Source organism: Haliotis rubra, unplaced genomic scaffold, assembly GCF_003918875.1.
Source record: "Haliotis rubra isolate DU_JTF1 unplaced genomic scaffold, ASM391887v1 Scf11, whole genome shotgun sequence".
NCBI classification, from domain to species: domain Eukaryota; kingdom Metazoa; phylum Mollusca; class Gastropoda; order Lepetellida; family Haliotidae; genus Haliotis; species Haliotis rubra.
In genome coordinates, this window is record NW_025765003.1 from 937232 (window position 1) to 950481 (window position 13250).

Sequence of the window (13250 nt, forward strand, 5' to 3'; positions counted from 1 at the left end):
AACCAAACCAATCAGAATTATAATAACCAGAATCACTGAAGGACAAATCTCAGGATATCCCAGGAATCTAAACGCAAGGCTTGTAATGAGTTCATCTCATATTATCCCCGTGTCGTGAAAGACGCGTCGTGAAAGACGTGTCTTATATTTAGGTCGCTGTCAGACCAGTGAATTTATATTGAACTATATTTATACCAGGTTTTATCTCTCACATCTACCATCACCTATTTCCCTAATTCTCATTTCACGTGATGTATCACATGGTCAGGTCGACACTATCAACCGAGCATAATACTGCATGCCGTTGTCTGCATCTGTGACGGACATTGCCGAACACTGCCGAACACTGCGGAACTACGCGAAAGTTGTTTTATCACGTGGTTACGTCTTGTGAGCTCCGTCATGTGATATCAAAACCCAAACAGCAACATGGCGAGGGAGGTAGTGGTTGTGTTAGCCTTCGTGTGTCTATCGTGTTTTGCAACAGCGTTTGACTGGAAAAGGAAAGAATATGTAGAGTTTATGGAGATAAAGGAAGCTTTGGCTCCTAAGAAGACGCGTAAATATTGTTTTCATCCCAAATTCAACCAAGGAATCAAGACCGTGAAGTGAGTATGATTCGAAGCCATAACAAGATGCCTTTGTTTTAATTAAATTCCTCCTTCGTGCCACCCTTATCTAAAATAACGAGCGTATCTATGATCTAAAACGAGATATGTGTTCTTTTATTTACTGGAGTTTGTTCATTCTCCATGCCTTTCAGTAAAGTTTTCAATGAAATTTCAGTTTGGAACCGGTTTCTACCCCAGTGTTGTGAAAATCCCTTTGTGAATCTGAGAGTTTTTCTGCAACTTGGATGAAATTAATACGGTTATAAAAGCCATTGCTTTGAGTGAATATAGTTCCTGAAACCATTTGCATGACCGAAACAGGTTTCAATTTCCGTACTGGTAATCTATGTTTAGTTAATTGTGGAGGAGTGGTGTAATCCGATCTTCATGTGGTATTGATACCGATACTGTGATAGGCTTATCTAACACCATTAAGAAGATAACCTCTTTGTGTGAATCTTATGAACTAAAGAAAAATGTAATCCCTTAATAATATTACTTGTACACTCACAACTGAAACTGTTTCGCATGTTAAATACATGTGACTGTTATGATCCATTCATATTTTATGGCTAGGGGGGTCCACTTGCTTTGTACATACAATTTGACTCTCAATATGCATGTTATAATGTCCTGTTTTGCCAAGTATGGCTTTATTGGAAGCTAATTTACCTACTGTAAGAAATCTTTTAAAATATGAATGATGCATGGACATTTTCAGTGGCTTCGGAATAGTTTTCTCCCCATATTTCTGACCCATATAACAAAATTGGTAGTGTTTTAGTGCCAAAAAGTAAGCAAGCTGAATCAAATGAAATAAACTTATTAGCTTTAATAAGTTTGAAAATGGAAAATAATGCCTTCATAGCTTGTGCTGCGGGGGTTTTACATGTCATGGACCAATTTAATGGACTGGAGAATAAAAGATCCAAATATTTATAATATGAAACAACATTCATGTTTTTTTTCACAGAATGACCAGTTTCTAAAGACAACTACAATGTATACTAGATTTTTCCATATTGAACTCTAATCCCCATGTTTGAAGAATATTCAGCTGTCTCTGCAAACCGTTTGCACACGATATTGTTACGTTTTCATTTATGGTAAAAAAATCCCTGATTTTGGGAGTAACAAATATTCCAATATTACATGATTTAAACATATTATCTGCAGACAAGTTCATTAATAAAAAAGATGAACAGTAAGGGGCTCAGGACACAGCCTTGCCTCACACCAGTGGAAGTATTAAACGTTTCAGTGTTGTCAGAATTAGTTCAAACACAGGCTGCGACAGTCATACATGCTCCTAAAATATTATACATTTTGTCATGTCATCCTTTGGTATTTAACATGAATAACAACTTCTTACGGTCACAAAATCAAAGGCTTCCTTAAAGTCGATGAAATAGAATTTCCCTTTAGGTCTGCGTGGGTATTTTGTACATAATGATTGTAATATAAAGAAGTTGTCAGGTGTATTACAATTGGGTCTAAAATCAGCTTGAGCCTCGTCCAGTAGCTCGTTTAGATCAACCCAGGCACGTAAACACCTTTCTAAAACATTAGCCAAACAAACAATTTGCAGAAATATTTAAAAGACATATTTCATGATAGTTGACCCGTGAAGATCCGGGGTAGAATAGGTCTTCAGCAACCCATGTGCTTGCCATAAAAAGGCGACTATCTTGTCGTAAGAGGCGACTAACGGGATCGGGTGGTCAGTTTCACTGACTTGGTTGACACATGTCATCGGTTCCCAATTGCACAGATCGATGCTCATGCTGTTGATCACTGGATTGTCTGGTCCAGACTCGATTATTTACAGACCGCCTCCATATAGCTGGAATATTGCTGAGTGCGGCGTAAAACTAAACACACTCACTCATGATAGTTGGATGGTTCAGATACGCTCCCAGACTTGAACAGGGGGACAATCATACCTATATTCTATGTCGATGGGAATTTACCATTATCAAGAACTGCATTGAATAAAATCTTTCAGATATGACACTAGAGAAGTAAAAGTACATTTGTAAAGTGAGGGAGGGATGCCGTCATGCCCCACTGCCTTATTCAATTCATTTATCATGTTTATAGATTTTATTACCTCTTCTTCAGTAATTGGGTTGACAGAATATCATGAGAGAATGAAAAATCTTCACAATCGTCTCAGTTATGACTTGAGACAAAATCATACACTGATTTATCAAAATCTGAAACTGAAAGCAGTCTGTAGGAAAGGAGATCTTTGAAGTAATGATACCATTGATACGGAGAAATATTATCATTAAGTGCTGTTTTCTTAAGATGATGTTCCAGAATAACTTAGTCTGGATTTCTTGCTGCTATTTTGAAAAGTGATCAACAACAAACAAATATCTGTTTCAGAACCTACCCCCGTCCCCATGAGTACATGGACATGGCCACCCTGCCCCGGGCTCTGGACTGGAGGAACATGAACGGCACCAACTACTGCAGCACCACCCGCAACCAGCACATTCCACAATGTGAGTGTGACTGGCTTCCTTTATCAGTCATCTGTGTTGTAGCTGTACAGCCCAACTGTTTCACCTTGGTGCAGCTTTATGTGGAGGTCATTTTTCACATTACCTTTGAAGATCAGTGTTAGAATTGATCTTCAGCAACCCATGCTTATTGTAAGAGGTGACTAACGGGATCGGGTCATGGTTGACACATATCCCAGTTGCGTAGATCGATGCTCATGATGTTGTTCACTGGGTTGTCTGATCCAGACTCAACTTGTGCTTTGAAAGAGTGAGTATGATTTTACGCCGCTTTTAGCAATATTCCAGCAATATCGCGGTTGGGGGACACCCGAAATAGGCTTCTCACATGCCCATGTGGTGAACTGAACCCGGGTCTTTGGCGTGACAAGTGAATGCTGTAACCACTAGGCTACCCCACCGCACCTTTTTTGAAAGAAGAATGAAATCACCTTAAACATGTTTAAAGAGACATATGTTGTTACATAGAATCATAGCATTCATGTATAAAAAACACAAATCTTCAGTGTATGGGTACCCAGTAGTATGAGATGGTAATTAAGGGTGAAATGGTATACCACATTGTTAGTAGAACCACAGTATTTTGCCTTAGGTTCAGCATACCATAATGCAATCCAAAAATGCAGCATTATCTCAGAGCTCCAGATAAGATTTAGCTCATGTGGGTACTGTACCCACTGTATTTTTGTGGAGTGGGTATTATGAATGTCGAGTGGGGTATTTCATTTTCCGTTACCCATGGCTTTCAAATATATGCATATTTCAGTCATTTTACTCACCCAAGTATTATGTCATTGAGTAAGTTTACTAAGCAGGTATGTTCTGCCTTATGTCATACCTAATCAAAAACAGCTTAAATATAATGGAAATGATTTCATAAAAAATCACCCATCCTATACTGACAGTACAACACTTGTCCTATACAAACAGTACATCTTGATAGCAATCGATGTCTTTTTCATTACGCAAGCGATTTTTATAAATATATTCCGTACGCATTTGTTTTAAACTTTTTGCGTATCTAACATTTTAAATGCGCAATTGGTATGCAATAATTATTTTACAATGAATAATTGGGAATTTTCTATGCATATTTTACCCAGATACGCAGCTTATCTGGGCCTCTGAGGTTTACATATTATCATTTCTATCTAGTCATAAAATGGCAGATTTGTTCTTTCAAAATAACAAAGATTATGGTTATTTTTTCCGTGTTATTAAACAATGGAAGGTTGGTTCTTATAGTCAGTTTTCTGCAATATGATCATTTCTCATATTCAGAACTGAAACGGACTGAACTGAAGGCTGTGTACCACAATACGTATAGTACCGTGGTAACAGAGTATTATTTCCCCACAATGGTAATGTGAATGTAAACCTTCTATAGTTTCACATGCAGCTTAAAATCAAATGCACACTGATCCATTGACTGGGATAATAAAGTAGTGCTTTGAGTCTGCTTCAGGGCTTGGATTATTATCAGAGTGATCGAGTGACCCCGCTTTCAGGTCACTTTTACGAGTAACAAGGGACTTTTCTCGCATACACGTTACGTCCTCTACTGATAAGTATTTTTCAACTGCTAGGGTCTTCACAATTTATCAGTCTATATTCTCAAATATATATGTTCACTGAAGTAAAAGAAGTGTGTCAAGCGCAACCCATTCTAATGTCAACATTTAAGGAAGTTTTATCTACAAAATGTCAGGAAATCAGTTTCCTTGTGATGTCAGTTTCTGGGGATGTGTCATCACAGGAACAAATTGTCTTGTGTTTGTAGGGGTGTTGAAACGCAAGTGAAATGTCCTTGTGCTTGTGGGAAGGGGTTACCACTCAAGCTAGTGCCTGTGGGAAGGGGTCCCCACTCCAGTGACTTGTTCTAGTGCCTGTGGGAAGGGGTCACCAGTCAAGTGAGTTTTTCTAGTGCCTGTGGGAAAGGATCACCACTCAAGTGAGTTGTCCTAGTGGGAAGGGGTCGCCACTAATGTGAGTTGTCCTAGTGCCCGTGGGAAGGGGTAGCCACTAATGTGAGTTGTCCTAGTGCCCGTGGGAAGGGGTAGCCACTAATGTGAGTTGTCCTAGTGCCTGTGGGAAGGGTCCCCACGCAAGTGAATTGTCCTAGTTGGAAGGGGTCCCCACTCAAGTGAGTTGTCCTGGTGCCTTTGGGAAGGGGTCCCCACTCAACTGAGTTGTCCTAGTGCCTGTGGGAAGGGTCCCCACTCAAGTGAGTTGTCCTGGTGCCTTTGGGAAGGGGTCCCCACTCAAGAGAATTGTCCTGGTGCCTGTGGGAAGGGATCACCACTCAAGTGAGTTGTCCTAGTGAGTTAGGTGAGACTGAAATAATTGTAATCTTGGAATTTCCACTATAATTACAAAGTCGCAATGCATAACTTCCATGGTCACATCCCAGCAAGTATTGAACTTAAGCAATCACTGTGTATTTGACAGCAAACAAGTATTGTCATGAAAACCATGACTCCCAAATAGCAAAATGGATGTATCCTCAATTGTCCTGATCATTGTATAATTCAGTGCTTGTTTCGTTTGTAGTGTTATGATAATGTCCCGTTATTGCCCACATTAGTTCGTTGTTGGGGTTTGCAGTTGAAATAAATCATTGATTTATTGAGCTCCAATTGTGAGCTGAGCTCATATTGTGCATATCGTCAGAATTAACCAGCACTAATGTAAAGTCATGCAGGTAGGTAGGTAGGTGTACATTTAACCTCTTCCCAAAGACATGTTACCAGACACTGGAACCTGTGAATATCCATATAAAAATTGGTTTTCAGCAACCCCATGTGACTACTATCACTTGATTGTCTGGTCCACACTTGATTATTTACAGATCACCATGATATAGCTGGAATATTGCTGGGTGGCAAATAAATGCACCAGCTAAAGGATAGCGAGCATGCAGATTTAGTCCTGAGACCACTTTAAGTTATTGTTCCCCTTCCATTTCAGACTGTGGCTCCTGTTGGGCCATGGGTTCCACCAGTGCTCTGGCAGACAGGATCAACATTCAGAGGAATGGTGCCTGGCCGTCCGCCTACCTGTCGGTACAGAATGTCATTGACTGTGGCAATGCAGGCTCCTGTGAGGGTGGTGGTGATGTTGGTGTGTACAGCTACGCCCACAAGGATGGTATTCCAGATGAGACTTGCAACAACTACCAAGCCAAGGATCAGAGTGAGTGACAGGGCAATATTTTCTGATGAAACTTTCCAGATTCACAGTATTTATTTCCTTGCTGTATCAAGTGTCAGGCTGTTTTAACATTTGTGTGGTATCGCATGGAAGTTGCAATTACTTCAGATGCAACACTAGTGTTCATCTGGGGCGGTGGGGTAGCCTAGTGGTTAAAGCGTTGGCTCGTCACGCCGAAGACCCGTGTTCCATTCCTTACATGGGTACAATGTGTGAAGCCCATTTCGGGTGTCCCCCGCCGTGATGTTGCTAAAAGCGGCGTAAAACTGAACTCAGTCAGTTTAGTGTTCATCTGATTCAGAATATATTGCTCTGCTTCAGGATGTGTGATGTTCAATCATTCACAGACTAGTTATCGATTTGCTTCAGAGTGTGTGACATTCAACCAGTGTGGAACCTGCACAACCTTTGGGGAGTGTGCCAACATTCAGAACTATACCCGCTATAAGGTTGGCGACTTCGGTAGCGTCAAAGGCCGGGACAAAATGATGGCTGAGATATACAAGAATGGACCCATCAGGTAAGAGTTCCAGAGTGCCCATTGCATTTAGTCTACATATTAACATAGTTGATCTATTCACTGCTGGGATCTTGTTTCAATCATTTTGATGCTAAAAATAGCCACCCATTCAAATTACTAAGGTGAAATTTCAATCAAGGGTGGCTGTGAGAATCTCACATGCTGAAACATATACCATAAGATTTCAGTGTCTGTATGTGGTACTTTGTTACCCTGGCTGGTGTTGAAGGTTATAACATATTGTCTGGTCAGAACTATCTTAGCCCATGCTTGTTGTAAGAGGCGACTAGCGGGATCGGGTGGTCAGGTTCGCTCACTTGGTTGACACGTCATCGTATCCCAATTGCGTAGCTCGATACTCATGCTTGTTGATCACTGGGTCGTTCGATCCAGACTTGATTATTTACAAACCTCTGCCACATAGCTGGAATATTGCTGAGTGAGGCGTAGAACTAAACTCTCTCTCTAATAACTGTTTTATCGAGCGAGGTAGCCCTGTGTAAAGTAATGCGAATAGCGACCCAGTTGTCTGAGATGCTGCTATTTGTTGTGTCCGTGGGGAATGCAAGAAACCTGTTTGTTGGTTCGAATCTCAGTTTGTCCCTATTATATTTTCTTTAAAGTGGTAACCATCTGTGACATGCTTTGTCAGGGTTACTAACCTATACATAAATTAACTGTCCCTTGCAGAGTTTATTTAAATAACTACCAAAGTGAGAGTGATTAAATGGCTTACACCATGAGGGCATACGTATTTAATACGCATGTAATGTATTAGGCACGATGAAGATAATAAAATTGTACTCATTTTGATAATGTTTAAATAGAAATAATTGCCCTAGGACATAACCTTCCCTAGTGGTTTAAGGTGGGTGTGTGTGTGTGATGATTTTTTATGGAGAAGCATGTACAATGTGAGGTGAGGTGAAATTGGGTTTGACGATGTGCATGTATGTGTATGTTTGGCTGCTCGTACTAGCCCTGACTGAAGCTGGTTTTATAGTGCTAGCCCACTGGGATACCATGCAGTGAAGCATGAATATCCCACCAAGACACATTATACTGACACCGAGCCCGCCAGGCAGGGACCAACAAGTACCATATTTAAGCGTCTTTTTGTATGACACGGTCAGGGATCGAACCCGCGACCTTCCGCTCTCTGTGCGGATGCTCTAACCACTACACCACGGAGGCGGTCATGTACAATGTGAATGACACCCAACTCAATTTATGGTATCTCACTGGACTAGTTTGGTGTCATTCACATTGTACATGACCAGTGAGACACCATAAAGTATGTCAGGACACTTGGACATACTCATTGCTTTAGAATGTGAATAAGGCCATACCAATTTTATTTCTTGTTTTGGGGCAGTAGAGTACCTCTTGGTTAAGGAGTTCGGCTCCAAAGGCCCAGTTTGATTCCCCACATGGGTACAATTTGTGAAGCCGGCTGTGATATAGCTGGAATATTGCTGAGTGAGGCGTGAGAACTAAACTCTCTCTCTAATAACTGTTTTATCGAATTTAGGTAGCCCTGTGTAAAGTAATGCTAATAGCCACCCAGTTGTCTGAGATGCTGCTATTTGTTGTGTCCGTGGGGAATGCAAGAAACCTGTTTGTTGGTTCGAATCTCAGTTTGTCCCTATTATATTTTCTTTAAAGTGGTAACCATCTGTGACATGCTTTGTCAGGGTTACTAACCTATACATAAATTAACTGTCCCTTGCAGAGTTTATTTAAATAACTACCAAAGTGAGAGTGATTAAATGGCTTACACCATGAGGGCATACGTATTTAATACGCATGTAATGTATTAGGCACGATGAAGATAATAAAATTGTACTCATTTTGATAATGTTTAAATAGAAATAATTGCCCTAGGACATAACCTTCCCTAGTGGTTTAAGGTGGGTGTGTGTGTGATGATTTTTATGGAGAAGCATGTACAATGTGAGGTGAGGTGAGGTGAAATTGGGTTTGACGATGTGCATGTATGTGTATGTTTGGCTGCTCGCATTCTAGCCCTGACTGAAGCTGGTTTTATAGTGTTAGCCCACTGGGATACCATGCAGTGAAGCATGAATATCCCACCAAGACACATTATACTGACACCGAGCCCGCCAGGCAGGGACCAACAAGTACCATATTTAAGCCGCCTTTTGTATGACACGGTCAGGGATCGAACTCACACCTTCCGGGCCTCTGTGCGGATGCTCTAACCACTACACCACGGAGGCGGTCATGTACAATGTGAATGACACCCAACTCAATTTATGGTATCTCACTGGACTAGTTTGGTGTCATTCACATTGTACATGACCAGTGAGACACCATAAAGTATGTCAGGACACTTGGACATACTCATTGCTTTAGAATGTGAATAAGGCCATACCAATTTTATTTCTTGTTTTGGGGCAGTAGAGTACCTCTTGGTTAAGGAGTTCGCTCCGAAGGCCCAGTTTGATTCCCCACATGGGTACAATTTGTGAAGCCCGCTATGATATAGCTGGAATATTGCTAAACAGCGTAAAGCATACTCAGTCATTTCTTGTTTTACGGATTTTTGTCCTCAGAAAACCTAAAAGAAGGGGGAGGGGAAATATCAATTAAAATCACCAGTCAAAGTAATATTCCTTTTAAATGATAAAAGTAGGATTTTATTTTTTGAGCGGGAAAAATTCATGTATATATTTTTTTTCTTATTCTTGATAAGACTGGTGGATCCGTAAAACAAGAAATAAAATTGGTCTGGCCTAACCATTAGCATCATTTTATCTGTGCTGAGAAGGTATCACTTTTGTTTCAGCTGTTCCATCATGGCCACGGACAGCCTTGAGAAGTACACAGGGGGAATATTCAAAGAGTTCCATCTGATGAGCATGGTAAGTGTTTTTGTTCCTACCTCACCACCTTGGCTCCGGAACGTGATTGTTCTCCCCGTAGACCACAGTGCAGCAACCAAAGGATTTTTTAAAATTATTTTATTATTCCACTTTTTTTTTCTGTACAGCATAGACGCATTACACATTTCTTATGCCAAATCAACTTGAGTGTTACATCATTCGTAAGAGTTGACTCAATTGTCTGTGTTTGAAATACTAAAAACAATGACCTTTTAAAACGTAAGAAATCCCAAAATAACATTTTCTTTATTGAAAGATACTGTACAACCAGAAATTATTGAGAATTTAAGATGGAGTTATGTTCTGCTAATATTCACAAAGACAGGTGAACAGTTAGTATTTGTCAAGTCACCATGGGCGGGGCATACTACTGATCAAAGAAGTTAGAAAGTCATGGTCCATGCTTTCCCAATATCGGACCACCTCTTCTTTCATTTCAGCAATATTTTTCTTATGAAGGAAAGTGTCAATAAGTCCCCAAACATTTTCTATTGGATTTAGGTCAGGGCTATAGCTTGGCCAATCTAATAATGTCATATTTTGGGTCCGAAACCAGGCCTGTGAATGCTTTGAACAATGTTTTGGGTCGTTGACCTGCTGGAAAATCCAAACATTTCCATGGAAGTAAATGTTAAATTTCGGACTGTACTTTGGGCGCTGATACAAAGGAATTTCAGTGTATTAGGAAACAGCCACATAGAACTTTCATCTGAGAAAATCACATTGTCCCAGTTAAAATTTCTATGCTGTAAGCACCCGTTCAGGTTTCATGATGGAATTCCTCAACTTTTCTGCCAATCCATTGCATGCAGCTCAGTTCTAATAGTCTCCTTACAGACAACCACAGTTCCTCTATCAATCATATCCAGCCTTTGTTTTTAGGAACGAGAATACCTATCCGCCTCCAGTCAATTTTCTGGGCCTACCTGCGCCTCGCTGGTGCTCAGTGCCATATCCATTTGCAATATTTTTCAAAAACACGATAAACAGTGGACAAAAGGATGCCTGTTCTACTTGAAATCACTTTAGCTGATCTGATGTCCTTGTTATAATACTCTAAATCATCCATACTGAGGATCACTGAAAATGTCTGCTAGCAAGTAAACAAAGGGGGATAAGTCTTCACAAACTAATGAAAAAGGATTAACGGAGTTGTCTCTTGAATGAAACCAAGCACTTGATTGATTGATTGGATTTCTAGTATAAACAACCTTATTCCTAAAATGCTGATACTATATTCTAGTTTCAGCGACATTATTTATCCAATGTCTAATACCAGAATAGGTGGCTGATATCACAATCTACTTCTTTACATTTAGTACACACTGGGGACTGATTATATCCCATCTTGAAAAGATATTTTTCAACAGGAAGGACTCTATTTTATTACTCTCCGTACATCGTTAATATCTTATCCTTCGTTAGCTGAAGTCGCAGTAAATAATACGTTATTGAAGTGTTTTTGATCCCTCTACACCCACTTTGATATAACAGATATATGGTAAAATCGGCTGACTTAATGGCAAAGCACTTTCTAAGTTCATAAAAAATTAGTGGGTTGCATTTAATATTATAAATTTTATTCCTGCTTTTTACCATTTCCTAAAAAAATATGGACTTATTTATTCTCAGTATTTTTTCGTACAATGACAATATCTGATCGTGTTTTCCCAACTTTACCAAGGTATACACTCCATGCAAGAAGAACATCTCTCCAACATGTATTACTAATTTTTGATAATATACACTGCATCCATTTAAAAAATGTTACTGGGTATTACATTTGATTCATAGAGAAAGGCAACATAACTATTTTGTAAATTCAAAAGTCTTTTTAAGCATATATATTATACTAGCAACTCGAATAGTGCAAATAATTCCATATAAATTGGAAGAGTTATTGATAATTTGGGGTTGGTATCAATAGGGATTTTAATAGATTATTTCTTCCCAGGTGTTAACTTAAAGAGATAGATAAAATTCTACACTTCCATAGTCTCATTAACTTTCACTTCATAATTATCATATTTTCTAAAGATACATCGAAGTGAATACCTAGCAGTTTAAAGGAAGGAAAATTTGCTGGAGTGTGGTTCAGTCAGTGGTTAAAAGCAACAGGACATATGGTCCTGATGTCTGTCTGAACCATTGAAAATTCACAAGACCCATAGAATATGATTAAACACATTTCAGATTTATAAACAGCAAACAAATGTCACATATATTATATAAATTCAAAGTCATTGTAATCATAGTCAGACACTGAGGCTGGCAGGTTGTAGACTTCTGTCGGACCGATGCTATTCGTGAACACTGTTTGATACCTGGAAATCACCATTTCCAATTTCCACTGAAACGTGTAAAGCACAAATTTGAGTTTTGATAGTTAATGGCGACATAAGGTATGTGTAATGTGTTTCAGCCCAACCATGTGATCTCTGTAGCTGGATGGGGTGTTGATGAAGAATCAGGCTTGGAGTACTGGATTGTCCGCAACTCCTGGGGAGAACCATGGGTAACTAGACCTTTGTGTTTACTGATGCAGTGGATAGAATCAAACTCATAGGATACAAAACAGTCGAGCTGGCAAACCACATGTCTCTTAATCAGAGGTGGCTGACGTCACTTTCTGGTGATACTTGCATAGGCGGATGTTTATCTGAGACCAGGAAGTGATCAGAGTCTAGGTTTTCAACATCGTTTCGCACAGCCACCTTTTGAGTCTAAGTAAGTAGTGCATGATAAATAGTAAAATCTAAATATTTTTTTATATTTGTATAAGTTTGGTTTACTAATTAACTCAATATATTGATTGTACCAGGACCAATGAATGTTTGATAGTCACTTCCCACATTTTTTCAGGGCGAGCATGGTTGGTACCGGACAGTGACCAGCAAGTACAAGGATGGAGAGGGGAAACACTACAACCTGGGTATAGAAGATGGATGTGCCTACGGTGATGTCATCGTGGCTTGAACGTCCACATAAAATTGTAGATGCAATTATTATTTTTATTACAATTTTACACCACACTTATTAGATGTATTTGCATCTTGACCACATCTTCTTGCTATCACATTTTTTTTATCGAAGAATTTTTAGACAGCATTCCTGAATATTTTAAATCTGCTACCGCTGTGATATTAAAAGGTTTACTGGTATTATCTGTGTAGTTTTTTTTTGCTGCTGGCCCTGGAAAGGATTTGGCATCTTAGTATAGCAACATGCTATATTTGTGATGACACTTTCTCAGTGAAGAATAGATTCTAGTACTTTTGTTGTTGCACCCACACACCCTGAAGTCAGAGTAAGAGACCTTATCAGTATGTTACAGCACACAATGTCGGGGAAGTTTAATTGCTAAGGAAGTGTAGTCCCAACAATAACATGCTGCATTTGACCACTTTCTAATCAGTACAACTATTGATGTGGCGTGTATATTTATGTCCTTGTCATAGGAAACCTGAAAGAATCC

The 13250-nt window shown here is 39.5% G+C and overlaps 1 protein-coding gene across 1 annotated transcript; it reads left to right on the forward strand.

Moving 5' to 3' along the window:
• The first annotated feature begins 394 nt into the window (after window positions 1-394).
• LOC124284146 (cathepsin Z-like) lies at window positions 395-12936 on the forward strand. The gene is made up of 7 exons (XM_046720208.1): window positions 395-608; window positions 3003-3121; window positions 6107-6331; window positions 6719-6869; window positions 9679-9754; window positions 12198-12290; window positions 12638-12936. The coding sequence occupies exons 1-7, from the start codon at window positions 430-432 to the stop codon at window positions 12749-12751; spliced, it is 957 nt and encodes a 318-aa protein (XP_046576164.1). The 5' UTR covers window positions 395-429; the 3' UTR covers window positions 12752-12936.
• Window positions 12937-13250: the final 314 nt, after the last annotated feature.